Genomic DNA, 15,080 nt, shown 5'->3' with positions numbered 1-15,080 from the left:
AATCGAATTCTTTTTGTCCAAATTTTGATTCTGCTTAACTGTATACTGTCAAATACTTTGTTATTGTTGTGAAATGAAAAGCATGTTTATTATTTTCTGAATAAATCATCGCATCTTTTCTCAAATATTTGTCAAATAAGAAGTTCATAATTTCAAAATTATAGTTAAAATGCTTCTGAGAACTTTCTTTCAAGGAATATTATTCAAGAATAATATCACTAACTTTTCGAAGTTTTCATGTATAACGTAAGTTGACAAACACGAATTATTTTTCACATTGAGTGAAGGTTAAAACTATTAGTTTTGTAGAAAATAATACTGTAGAGATTTTATTTAGTCATTTTATAACCGTATATTTTGTTTCTGTACCTTCGAATCAAGTTAAATTTATATCACATGTGTTCTGCGGAATCTAGAATTCATATCTTGCTTTTCAGCTGTGCTAATGACCATTTGGGTGATCGAGTTATCTCGATCGGCTTTCTGGATGAATAGCTTCATCCTTATTAAAACAAATGTCATAATATTCAGTGACTGAATATTATAAGACATTTGAATATTCAGTATAACTGACACACCAAATTTTAAATAAATGAATGAATGTTTCTATTTTCCACGATCAACTAAGACTTATTTATAAAGTTTTGAATGTTAAAAATTTAGAAAAACTTAACATTTTCATAATCTTAGGCCAATTAATCTTGAGAAACCTGGGCGCTGATTGACGTATTTTCTTTGAAACGATCGACGAAAAATCTAAAATTATCCTTTTTTTATTGAATAGTGATATATAAATATTCATAAATCAGTCAGTTTTAGTGATTGATTTAGTTGATTGGAAATTAACTCTTTTTATTTAAAATATTAGTGTTTCAAGAACATTTTGTTATTCGTGATTTCCACAGCAGAAGCTTTATGTAAAATTATGAAAGTTACAAGTTTACGAAACGTGCTCGTGCAGCTTAAATTTTATTTTTATTTTGTACGAAAAAAATTGTTGAAAAATATAGTTAACATTTTTATTTAAAAATTCATTAAAAATAGAAATTTAATTTTAAGGTTAAAACATTGGTATCATTTAAAAGATAAATTTTTGATCTTTAACTTCATGTAAAAATCTTTTTTGTGCGGTAATATTTTCGGAAGTTATAGCAGAAACACACCAAAATTTCACTTAATTTTTAAATAAATAAAATTCTAATTAAAAATTTGAAAAAATAACCCCCAGGTGCACATTTCCGGCCTCCAAGATATACACGTGCCAATTTTGGTAGCTGTAGGTTGAATGGTCTGGCCTGTAGAGTGCCAACACACACACACATTGAGCTTTATTATAGGTATAGATTAATCAAAAATTTCTGCTTGTACTAATTTCTGCCATTTTCTGTATTTTTCATGTTCTTAATTCATTTTGAAAGTGATATTTTTTATGCAAAAATATTTATTTAAACCATATATTACATCTGAATAATATATATAAATGAAAAGACAAATTTCAATTAAACAACAAAGGAATGGTAAATGTTAAAATATCTTTGTATATAGAATTATTTTATTAAAATTGATAATAATTTGTGATCTGTTGCAATTGCTGTCACCAATTTTTTTGTAATTAATTTATTATTATTTATTTCTTTTTTTCATTTTTTGTATATAAGACTTCATATATGAGAATCTTAAAAATAAGTTTACTTGCAGTCAAAAAATAGTTGAAAATGTTGGATTATATAAAGAGAATTTCTGTGCTAATTGATTTAATGTAATTCCTCTTTTGAAAAATTTCAGCACTTAAATATTTAACTTGAAATTTCTTCCAGCTTTTATGAAAATTATTTGAGACTATCCACATATGCAGATTCTAAAACTAAAGCGGTTTCAACCTCTCGAAATTTTCATACAAGCCATCCTAGACAAGATTTAATGGAATTTTTTGATGATCCTAAGAACTTTGGTGAAAAAGAAGTTAAATCAGGTATATTTTTAAAAAATTATCATGAGATTATCATAAGAATAAAATTATGTTATGAATTTTATTGTACTAATTTGGAAAAAAAAAAATTATATCATTAAACAGTAAAGCAACTCTATGAATTTTGTAAATAATCTGTTTGCATTTAGATAAATATATTGAAATATTTTATGTAAGACATCAGGTTAAATAAATCTCTAATTCAGATAGGGTATATAGTTAAATTGAACTCTAAGCTTTATTATAGGTTTCTCTTAGAAAACAACTAATTTTGTATGATAATGCCATAATAATAGTTCAGTTTTTTGCTAAATTTGGTAATGAAGTATTGATTTTGTGAAAGTTCTTTTATATATGGCTTGTTGAGAATATATATATTTAAGGAAATAGAAATGTCAAGTTGAATTGTTTTGGTTTAAGTGGCACAAAAGGCTTTGTTAATATAAATCATGTTATATAGCTTTCGTTGCTGAAACCTCCTGTTGTATTGGGAGTTTATTTCTGTTAATATTTAGAAGAAGAGAAGGATTCTTCTTGGTAATTTTTGTTGAAGATTTAAATAGTTTTATTTTTATTCAGAACTTTGCAGTGTAATTTCAATCATCTTATTTGAATGCTGAAAATGAAACATCTTTCAAGGAAGTATTTCCTCTGGAGTTATTCAAAGTAAGGATGATTTGTCCACTAGACATTTTGTGAAGAAATAATTATTTCTCTCTATATAATATGAAGCCAGGAGAAAAAAAGAGGGATTAATTTGTGAACAGCTGGAAACTGTTAATTTTTTTATTGATATGAAAAGATAATTATGTCAACTTTACTAATTTTCTGCGTACGATGTCTAAATATAGTCTCTTCAAAAACCTGATTTTCTGCTTTTTGGATTTTAAGCCTCATTTTTTTAAAATGTAAAATGCTTAATATATAAAATACAATAATTTCAGTTTGCTACCAGATCAAATTTTATATCTGACTCTATTTTTTAACCTAGCTATTATGTTTTCAATAATTGTCTATCACCCTACTAACAAAGTACATACCCAGTTTTGTGCACTTCTAGACAACACTTATGATCGCTTTCTCAGAAAAGGTCATTTAAGCAGCTATCTTGACTTTGAAAGTCTTGAATAAATCCTTATCCTATGCGATAATGAATGAGTCAATAAAAGAATGCTTTTGTCTTTTGTTTTCTTCCATGCTTACAGAGAAAAGAACATTTTGAACACAGGAAGAATTTTGCCTTCAAAATATATATAATTCTGTTAAAAAAAATGCCTTTTATGTTTAAAAAATAAATTCTGATGAATGTTTACAAAAAAAGGCATTTTCATCATAAAAAAAAAAATCTGATAAACTCTGATCAGGAATTTTAGTTTGATATGACTATTTAACATACATTGATAAGAGTTATATAAAATCCTGGAGATTTAATTCACTGGGGAGGGATCATCAATTGGCTAAATGGGTTGAAACTGTGTCTCCATTTCTGGAAATTTCCAAACAAGTGGAATTGTTTTTGTTTTTTTTAAATCATTTTGCACCATTGAATAACATATGGAGGTGAAACGTATCTAGAATAATTAGGTATAGTAATGACCGTAAGAAAGTAGATTGGTTCCTTTATAATAATCCATTCCCAAATTGATAGTATATAATCTAATTATTTTTGATGATAAATGGGAGTGAATTGTCTGACTGAATTGGACATTCAATCTTGGAAAACATTATTTTATAAAATTTTCATCAAATAAGATTCTTTCTGAAGAAAGAGAGAACAATATAAGGCTTCGGCAGTACTTTCAAGTGATATGAAATTGAGAACACTTTTTTCCCCTCAATTTCTGTATGTGTACCTACTATTGTTCTTTTATAATATCCACAACTTTAAGCTATTAATGTTTTGCAGAATGTTTAGCCACAGTTAACATTAACAAATTTTTTACCAAACTAAAACTTCTTCAAAAATTTGATTTGGTATACAGCTGTTAGAATAAATTATAGCTTCTGAAATCTTCATAAAATTAAGTTTTATTGCATTGCAAATCCAAAGAGAGTGTATTCCTTAAAATTTTATTGAATACTCATTAATAAGTTATTTTCCCTTGGCATAAAAATTATATATCTTGGATGAGGTCATGAATGCCTTGAGAGCTAAGATTTTTATTTCAGAATCCTATTAGTGAGTGTTTTGTGTAACACAGCATCAAAAATTAGTATACATTTTGGATGCCTTTTTGAGACAGAACTATAATTTTAGTTACAAGACTACTGACATACCAAATTTCTTTTATCTAACTTGTTGTATTTTTGAATTATCATGTTTGCATGCATATGAGTATACAGGCTGACAGATGATAAATTCAGTGACAAATTTGATTCCAAATTTGATACAGATCTATATTTAAGTGGAATGCCTCTTGAACTAAGGAACTGTTTTGAAGCTGGGAATCGCCAACTATTCTGCCAGCTTCTGTCATCAGAAATTCTGTCAAATTTGGATCTTGTTTTGGCAATACGAGCTATTTCCAGCAAGAAGTATAAACTGTGAAGATCATTGAGGAATGATGGCCTCTCTTCTACGTTGGTAGCCACATTATTTGTTATTATTTACATTTTTTAAAAATTTATATTTTTGATTCTTGTTGTCGTATCCATGGAAATGCAAAAAGTGAGGAAAGAAAGTCTCAGACATGCACTATCCATAGAAAGAGGTTTGCCATGGCCTCAGAGAGTTTGGACTTCTACCTGTTGGTCTGCTGGAGGTATTTTATTTCCCTTCTACCATCCAATGATAAACTGTTGGTGAGGCATTTCCCAATCTGCCAACAGTTTTGATTTTGCAAATATATGTTTTTGCTACTGTTGTTCAATGATATTTTTTGATTTAGAGACAGACCCCCTCCCCTTCCCCAGCCACATAAGATGATAAAACTTTGTTTCAAGTGTTATCTTTCTGGTACTTTATGCTTTATAATTATAATATCCATTTGCTACAAATTTAGTGTAAAGGCCACATACCAACTTTCATTCACTTAGTTCAAAGTGTTTTTGAGTTAGGCAGTTTGAGTTTCAGGCAGAGTGACAGACCAACAGAAATAATTCCAAAAATGTGTTATTCAGATTTGTAAGTCAGCTCTGAAACATAGAGATTTTTGAAAATCTCGAGGTTGAAGTTTTTGATGATCATAAAGCTTTCTTATTGTATACTTTGCAGACAAGGGGGAAAAAAATGGGAAAAGGCATCCAAAAAGAGTTATTTTTATGTTTGGATTGATGAGTGGAAAAGATTTAATTATTTGTGATCAATAATCACACAATTATTTAACAATGTTATTGTTAAATAATTGTTCGCCTCACATTTTCCAGATCTGTAGATCATACATAAGATTAAATAAATTTTATTTCTCTTCCTTAAATAGCATTTTCTACAAATTACAATTTCAAACTAGTATCCTCGTGTCTTGGAATTTATTTAGTGAGGTTTTGTATAGTAAAGAGCGAGTCAGTCATCTTATTATATATGCTTTATTATCTGTAATATGTAGTTGTCACATGTATCTTAAAACACTTTCATTATCTTTAATATAGAAGACGTTGATTTTAATTGTTAATATTTTTGTTAACACAAATTACTTTCAATTACATTATTTATATTTAGATATTCAGTATGAATAACAATGCTGGTTTTTCATCTATTAAATCCTTTATTCAATTTTTTTGTTTAATGATAAACTATTCTGTGACAATGTATCTGTTATAAAAAGATTATATTATTTAATCGTTTTTTAAAAGAAGGGGGAGGGGGAAAAGACTAATTTATGTTTTCCCAGTTTCATAAATAAGTTTAATGGTATTATTATTAAACATGATCTTATTTTTCATATTTCAATAGGAAGAGCGTGGACAATTGATGAACTTCGTATAAAAAGCAATTCTGATCTTCATAAGCTATGGTGAGATTTTATTTTTATTGTTTTTTAATTAATTTTACATTAATAAAAAGTAATTGATCACAAATAAGGAAGTTCCCTGTGCCTTTCCAAGTTAATGTTTTTATTAATTTTTATTTCAGAATGAAATACTTTTTTTTGTAGATTTATATTAATTTCATTCACTAACATATTGTTTTTTTTCTAAACTGGAATATAATAAAAAGTTTTATATATCAGATACATTGCCTCATAAACTTTTGTTAACAAAGGTATTTATTATAATTATTTGCCAGGTTTGTGTTGTATAAAGAGAAGAACATGCTTTTGACAATGGAACATCACTGTAAGGAAGAGGCAGAATATTTTCCTAGTCCTGAACGTATTGATAAAGTAAGTTTATGCATCGCACTTTATGTGGAAATAATTTAAATTTTTTTTCTTTTGAAAGTTAGTAAATTTTATGATTCATAAGACCCATGTACAGCTATTACACCATTTTATTCTTAAACGTTTTGTTTTATGTTCAGATAAGATCATCTCATCAATATTTATTATATATTAAAATGAATCTATTGTTTTAAGTTCTTTTTAGGTCTGTTATGGGTTTCATTTTTAACCTTTATGTCTTAATTTGTTTTGAAGTAAAAAAATCTAGTTAATTTCTATTTTATTCATGAAAGGAATAAAATAGAAACTAGTTAGATTATTGTGTTCTATTAACATTATCTGACTAGTTAAGCATTACATTTGGATAAAAATGAGTATAAATATTTTCCTATGTCAGCACTCTTCTTTGTTATGCATTCATTTCTACTAAACAGTCAGTTACATTTTCAGTACTTGATTTCATTTTATGAAAATCAGTATAGCATCATACTAAGAAATATATGCTAATGTGTAATAAAAATTTTCTGATATTTTATAGATCTCAAATTCTGAAATAACAGTAAGAACTTCTTCATGGCCTCTCTATTCTTTTTCAAATTAATGGTATTTCTGTACACTTTCCATTTATCTCATTATATTAATCTCTGACTATTCAATACTTAAACTCTTTACTACAAGTGGAGGAAAATTGTAAACCCTCATTAACAAAAAAATCTTTTAGCAGCTAAGGCCTTAATCAGATTTGCTGATTTTAAACAGCCATTTACCACAGAAAATCTCATTCAAGCATCAATATTACTGGTTTTTGCCACTGCCAATTTGACCATGATTAAATAAGCAATGTCAAAAATCATAGTTGTTTAAAACTAAAACATATGCATGTTATATTTTATATTGGAGAGACAGAATTAAACAATTATAAGTAATTTCATAATAATTTATATATTTCTTAGTGTGATAGCATGTAACTTCTGATTTTTTCTGCTTGCCATATTGTCAGTTTTGTTTTGAAATTCCCTATATATACAATGAAGTTTCATGAAACTCTGTTTTGTTAGGTATTGATATACAAGTGAAATTTTGTAAGTCTATAGTTTTACAGAAACTAGTCATTTCATTAAATCATAGTTTAGTTTTAAATATTAAAGGTTTTTTAGAGGTACAGAGAGAATATTTATTATTAAAAAGTCATAATTCTATAAATTAAATTTTGAACTAAGTTGATTGATTTATTGAAAGAATTTTCAAATTGATGCATTGTTTTATACTTATGTAAAGTTTTCATTATAATATGATAACTCATTTTATGAATGATTGCATATCATTATATGAATGATAACTTGTATAAAGTTGTCATTCATATATATTTTTTGTATTGACCTATCATTCTTATAAGAAAAGGAGAACTTTAAATAAATTTATAATAATCAGTTGTCTTTAATTTCTAATCTTCAGATAATTTTATATTATGAAATATATTTAACTTTTCTTATCAATCATATAGAAAAATCGAAAATTTTTCATCTCTTAAATATATTTGTTAAGTATATTCAATTTATGAATTGTAGGTTGAAATCAGTATGGAAAATTTAGAAGCTGTAGTAAGAGAACGAAATGAAGCTTATTATTTATTAGAAACTGGGAAAACTGGGGAACGACCACATGGATGGAAGGAAGATTATTTTGGAAGATTTGACATGTAAGAAGCTTTTTTATTTCACACATTTTTTTAAAAAAATTTACAAAATGATATACTTTCTGAGTATGAAAAACATGTATTGTTCCTTTTAAAATGCAGAACATTAAAAAAAATTATAAAATCTTATAATTTTCTTGTATGTTCTTAATTATAATCATGTTTTATATTGCTTCCCATCTTTAACTGATATTTTTTCCTTCTGTAAACCTTAAATTGTTTATTATAATAATTTTACTTATGATTTTTTTATGGTTGTATGAGGAAATCATAAATTATAGTTCCTGATCAAAGTGCGACAATGAGTGATGGTTGGGTGTACATGTGATTAAGTTTTTCATTTTACTTGATAGTAAGGAAAAATAAAAATTTAGAAACTGAATGACTTTATTTCAAAAAATAGAAATCTACATGATTCTACAAGTACAATACGAAATGCAGTAGATTCCTGTAGTCAATTTCAAAAATAACATAGTTATGTGGTATAGAAAAAAGTAGCAATAATTTAATTTTTTCAAGTTTGAAAGTAGTAAATCATTCAGTAAAATGTTTTGTGTTCATGAAGGTAAACTATAAAATCACTTAGGCTCCTTTTTGTAGGAGTCTCAATTGTATGCTCATATGTTAATGAAAGAAGAGTGTGAATTAGAATAATAAAATCTGTTTATTGTATGTGAGTGTGTGTGCGTGCGTGCATGCATGTGTCATCTTAGTAATTTTAGATTTAATCCATTTGCTATCCTGGCCAGAAATCTTCAATAATTTAAATGGCAGTTCTTTGACTAATTACTAATAGTTTTAACATAAGAAATGAAAAATTAAGAAAATATTCAATCTTCATGTTAATTCTTTGCTTAAGCATTTCTTAACAAATTCTTGCTTTAAAGTCTTCTTAAATTTAATTCAGAATTTCCAACTATGTGGCTATTTAGAAAGAAAAAAAAGTTAAGCTACCAAAAGTTAAGTAACATTCAAATCAAAATATATAATCTCTAATGCAGATTTTTCTTTTATTAAACCTTCATGAGCAAATTTAGCACCTAAACTTTCAGGATGGCACCATTTCTACAAATTAAATTAGTTTGCTTATAATTTTTAAACATGTACTCAATATCATTCAACATAACTTATATATTTTTATGATATAAGATACTCAATAAAATTGACTGAATTAAAGAATGCAAACAACCAATACAAAGCCACTTTTATTATTATCTTGAAGTATTTGACAGAAATATATAATTTTAATAACTTGGCAAACTTCAGTAACTCAATATAACAATAATCAAAAGTATTAGCCAAAAAAGTCTCAGATTAATTATGTTATTCCATTAAATATTGAAGCAAAAAAGAAAAAAATCATTAATAAGAATAAATAAAGTGGTAAAATTGAAACTTAGATTTCAAATATAATCCGGGTAGCAAAATATGAAACTGCTTTATTAAGGTATAATCCACGTTTGGAAGTTTTGTTAATTGCAGGGTAAGCTCTCAGTATGAAGAAAACATTTATTTTGTGAGCGATAATTTTGCGGCACTATTTCTTGTAGAGCGTCTCCATAAAGTCAAATGGGAGTTCTGTTTATTCTAAGGCCAGATAGGCAGCACTGGACAGGATTTCTTTTGGACTACAGTGGTGAGATCTAAGAGGGCAATGCCCATTTCTTAGATACAGCAGGCACCAAATAAAAAGAATCTCATCAGCAGAATGTAGATCTGACTAAGGGTAAACAAATCACTCCATCAAGTAAGCTGCGATTTCGAATGCTCTTTTAACATGTAACTGTTCGGTAAAAAGAGGATATCACAATACATTACACCATTAAGAGAACTGCAACTCAGGATATTTCAACAATGTATTTATTACCTGTCAATTGCCATTTACTACCATAGTTTCCACTAATTGCCATATTCTCCTCATTGTCAGTGTCGTGTCATTCTACCTAATCTTTTGCAATCTTATAGCCAAAATTGTTCAAGCTTCAGAAAATCTGCACCTAAAAATTGAACAGTAACTTTTAAAAATTTCAATTGTGGCAACCACCAAAAATTCTGTAATGCTGATTAGATCAAGGAATTGCAACCACTTAACCTTGCAATCCTTAACCACTAATTGGAAGAATGATGTCAGCAGATTGGAAACAGGTGTAGAAATACAAGTGGCACAAAGGTTAAAAGTCAGCTTTTAAATGAGCAGAAATTGATTCAAATTTCTGCTGCTAAACATAGCAAGAATCCTATTAGCAAGATAGTAAAATGAGAAACCTGACTATTTTCTGGACCATGGGAGTTCAGAGATCAGAATGGTTGAACTTTCAGGAGTGCACCTGCATATAGAAGGGTAGTCAATTCTCTTACCTATTTATAGATCACAAGCAAAACCATTTATTTCTTTTTTTAAAGGACCCAAAAATCAAAATAATGCACAATAAGTCATAGAAAAAGTTTTGATGTAAATCCCATTTTAAGATAAATTTATCAAAGAAAAACGAAATAAGAAATATTTATTAAAATGAAAAAAGCAAAACGAATTAAATAATAAAAATGTTGAGTCAAGATGAATTAAAATCTATCATCACAACATTGAAGAACAGTTGCAAAAATGCATAATATGGGAAAACTATTCACATTAAACTTGTTTGGTAAATTTCCTGTACAGCAAGATTTTTATTAATGTGTATTTATAGAATATGCAGTTTTTTAATTTCATTTCTTATGTAGAAACTAATGGTGCACTTGTTGAAATTTATATGTGGTGAATTGTTTTTATTTCTTTCAATAAATTATTAGCTTTTTTTTTTTTAACTATCCTTTTTTTTTTATCCCAGTTGGAAAATCATGCAAACGTGAATATCACAGAAGAATTAGCTGTGCAATATTGTACTTTTTTGAAAAATTTTCTGTTCAAGATAAAACATCCCCTCCCCCCTTCCAGTTTTATTTGAGCAGAAGAAAATCTTCTTCTGAGTTTTAGTATTTCTTTTACACACAATTAAAATGTTAGTTCATTCACTCACTAACTAATTACAAGCTATACTAACTTAAAATTTTCTAGAGTAAGCTAAAATAAATTTTTAATATAAATAGGGTATAGGAAAGAAAATGAATTAATAAGAACTGTATCAAGTTGAATGATATTCATTTAGTACTGTAAAAAGTAATACACTGCTTGAGAATCTGCATGGATAGAAATAATATATATATATATATATATATAATTTCTATCCATGCAGATTCTCAAGCAGTATTACTTTTTACAGTACTAAATGAATATGGGATATATATCTATATATCCCAGAAGGATGTAGAGAAGATGGTTCAAGTGAAGTAATTTGTGCAAAAATTTTGCATTTGAATTTTAAATCTCTCATTCAACTTATTTCTGAAATTGTTCAGAAATGAATTTCATGTTCTTGATGTCATAGTCAGATGGTAACTATAAATATTGATAATATTGAACATCTTTAACTTTTTTTTTCTTTTGCTATATCCACTAAAATATAAAACTGAAATGCCCTGCTTTGTTTGAAGTGTACCATGTGGGCATGAATTGATACCTTTCAGAATAAATGACTATTGTCTAATGTTCTTATCTTGAATTTTCTTGTGTTAGCATTTTATCTCTTTATGATGGTTTACTAAGATTGATGAAAAGTAATTTGCATTTTCATATATGTATAAAATGTAAACATTATTCATTCATAATATCTGTAATTATTTATTCAATTTCTGATAAAAGGCAGAAAAGAGTATTTAATCTGTATTGTTTGAAGTAATTCATCATATGCATTACTTCAAATATTTTTATATTATATTCAAACATTTTACATATATATTATATTCATTCATATTATATTCAAACATATTACATACACATTATATTCAACATATTATATTCAAAATAACATGTAATCTTTATGCATTTTGTTATTCAATTAAAGAAAGGGAAGTTAAGCATTCATATTAAAATATTAGCAAAAATATGAATTATTTATTTGTATGTAAGTAAAACAAGTCATAATAATTTTCTGTATTTTTTTTTCTTTTTTAAATTATTATTAGTGTACCTTTAAAGGAGCATCTGATTCCAATGAAAGAAAATAAAGATTTTTTAGAAAATGAATTATTTCCAACAATGGAGACTGTTAATCCAACAGTTCCAGAATTCTTACTGAAACTGAAGGAGAAAGAAAGAAATTTAGCCAGAGCAGAGAGACGAAAAACTAGAGGACATATTAAAAAACTATTAAAAGAATTCCCAAATATGGATATGGAAGCATTACAAGAAGAATATCCTGATATTGATGTGTATGCATATAAAAAATATTTAGAAGATAATGATGAACTATAGATTAATTATTTGTAAAGTAAATAAAGTTATTGGGAAAAAAAACTGTTTTCTCTTGTCCTTTTTTTTTTTTTTTTACATATAGGAATGTGAGATATTGTCATTTTTATTTTAAAATTTTAATATATTTAAATATATATGAAAATCATTCATATATACATACATAATGATATTTCATTATTTAAATTTTAATTAATTTCCTATTTTTTATTTTAAATTAGACAATGTTTCTTTATTTCAATATATTCTCTTATTTCCCGATTCAAATCCACTTTTTATTTAATTATTTCTAACATGTATTCTAAAAATTAATATAATTGCAATTTCTCATTACTAGTGTATTCATTCCATGGGATAAAAATGCCCAACTCCTATGCATTCTTTTCAAGCATACCTAGAATTCCCTTTCCTAAGTCAACACATGTCAAAAAAAATTCTTAACAGAATCTTTTAGTAAAAACTAAAGGGAAAAATTTCTGTCATTTTTGCTCTGGTGTTCTGGTGCGAACAGACATGTACACACAATCTTCTTTTCATCTCCATGTACAAGTCATGTCACCAGTGGTAAGATAAATTGAAGTTTTATTTTCAAAAGTCTTTTCTTTTAGGCTATTCATCTGCCAAAATTATACTACATACATATAACCTTAAGTTTTCATTAACAAATTTTAATTATTAATCTCTACATGATAAAATGTAGTAACATACATTACAATATACATTGGTTATTTGTAAATGACAGTTTCATTAAAGATAGTTTTTAATGACAAATTCAATTTATATATGTTAAATGTTTATATAGAATCTAATTGTTTATATAAATTATAGATAGTAGCATTATAAATAAAAATATTTTTTGAAAATCCAATTTATGATATTACTTTTTCATCACATATAATTGGAACAAAATACATTTAGAATGTTAATTTATCTTTTTAGTGTCATGGTAATTTGATTAAAATTATAATAAAAAAATTAAAAATCCACTGCAATACTGTTTCTTCTTATTATAATAATTCTACATAAAATATTTTTTTTTTATTTAATTACTAAGAACAGTTTACGCTTGCAACTCCAAACATTCTTTTTTTTTCAATTAAAAATAAATATTTGTTTATGCCATGTTTGTTAAATTTGACTTGGCAACAGATTTCAACTATCAATAATTGCAAATATCCCAGTATATTTTGCATTTATTTTACTAATACTAAATTGAATCGGCGTTTGTCAAGTAAGTATAAAAAGTTTGAAAAGTCTTTTGTAGATATTTAAATTTTAGATGATATTGTTCTGCTTTTAATAAAGCGTCAATATTATGCATACTCTTTCACATATCACTAAGTAATATTATTAAGTAATATTACTAACTTCTAAAGTAAGTAATATTACTCCATTTTGTTGAATTTATATTAATTCAAGAGTTTCTGTATATAATTCCCTCTTTCAATCCGGAGTTCCATGAATGGTTAAAGCAATGGATTGCATAGCAAACTGGTTATGGTAATGCAAGCTGGAAGTAATATACCGTTCTGAAGCCATCTCTTCATTAGTTGATCACAAATATCAATTGTTGGAAAATTTTGTTTTATATCAGCTTCACTGTTAAGATTAGTTTATCAAAAGATTGATTTTATTTTGATTTATTTAGCTTAGTGTGGGAATTCGTAGATGGGCCATCTAGCTCAAAGGGAGTGGAAATGATGGGGGTTAAAATTTTCATTTCACTATAACTTCCATAATACTGAAAATAGAAAACTGAATTAACCAAATTAGGTCCTCATTAAGGCAAACAACTTTTGTATCTGGAAAGCACGGCAGTGCCCCCGCCAAGTCCAGAAAAACCAAGCGGCACAGCCGTACCATCCTTTTCTCGAAGCAGTTCAGGCCATTTTCGAACCCCTATAACTTCGTTGTGGGTAAAACTAGAAGCCAGAATTTTCAGTAACCAAGCAGACATTATATAAACACGATATATTTCAAATTTCATTAAATTTGAACCAGTAGTTTAAGAATTATAACTAGTCAAAGTTTGTGAATTTTGTCACTGACTGACTGACTGACTGACCGATCATCAAAACTCTAAGGCACTTCTAGCAGACATAGAAGCTTCAAATTTAGAATACAATTAGTGATTAGTGTATAAATCAAGGAAAAACTAAAATATCCGTGTAATAATGGACGAATCGATAAATTTCTCGAAGTTTCGAGCATTATCCATGTTTTCGGCAAATTCGTCGCCAAATGGTCGCCAAGTTTGTCACCAAGCTCTGGGATCACTGGCGCGGCATCCGACAGCATCCAATACAGATTACTGTAAAACGGTCTTTCTTATGATGACAGCGTTGGAAGCAAAATTACAGGTTTGTAACAATATCTAATTTGAAATAATACAATTTGAAACTGTGGAAGCTGCAAACGTAATGGGTGAATTTCAGAGAATCAATCTGGCAGAAGAATATAAATATATATTACAAAATATGTAATATAAATATATATACAAGTTATAATATATATGGTAGAAGAATATAAATATAAAGTCTGGACGGCTTACATCGAATAAATGTCGATTTGGAAGTATAAAAGAGCAGGAATCCTCAATTTGTGAATACATCAGACTAAGAAGCATTTACCGTCCAGACTTGTCAAAAATTGTAACATCAAAGCTTACAAGAAAAACCCATAGAGACAGGGAGTGGGCTTTGAGAAAAACTGTAGCTGAAGCTCAAGAAATAGTGCCGGAAAAGAAAA

General features: G+C 27.2%; 1 protein-coding gene across 1 annotated transcript; it reads left to right on the top strand.

Moving 5' to 3' along the window:
• Positions 1–61: 61 nt before the first annotated feature.
• Positions 62–12,371, top strand: LOC129983952 (39S ribosomal protein L47, mitochondrial-like). Its single transcript, XM_056093684.1, has 6 exons — positions 62–246; positions 1,818–1,972; positions 5,862–5,922; positions 6,195–6,291; positions 7,857–7,987; positions 12,047–12,371. The coding sequence occupies exons 1-6, from the start codon at positions 170–172 to the stop codon at positions 12,333–12,335; spliced, it is 810 nt and encodes a 269-aa protein (XP_055949659.1). The 5' UTR covers positions 62–169; the 3' UTR covers positions 12,336–12,371.
• The last annotated feature ends 2,709 nt before the right edge of the window (positions 12,372–15,080 follow it).

The sequence above is a fragment of the Argiope bruennichi genome, chromosome 9 (genome assembly GCF_947563725.1).
Source record: "Argiope bruennichi chromosome 9, qqArgBrue1.1, whole genome shotgun sequence".
NCBI classification, from domain to species: domain Eukaryota; kingdom Metazoa; phylum Arthropoda; class Arachnida; order Araneae; family Araneidae; genus Argiope; species Argiope bruennichi.
Note: the sequence above shows the minus strand (reverse complement) of the source record. Positions and strands in the feature narration are given on the sequence as shown.

Bases quoted from the DNA above. Each gene is read 5' to 3' on its own strand.
- LOC129983952 (XM_056093684.1), top strand. From the start codon at position 170: ATGCTTCTGAGAACTTTCTTTCAAGGAATATTATTCAAGAATAATATC. The intron at 1,973-5,861 runs GTATATTTTTAA...ATATTTCAATAG, and splicing joins TGAAAAAGAAGTTAAATCAG to GAAGAGCGTGGACAATTGAT. The intron at 5,923-6,194 runs GTGAGATTTTAT...ATTATTTGCCAG, and splicing joins TCTGATCTTCATAAGCTATG to GTTTGTGTTGTATAAAGAGA.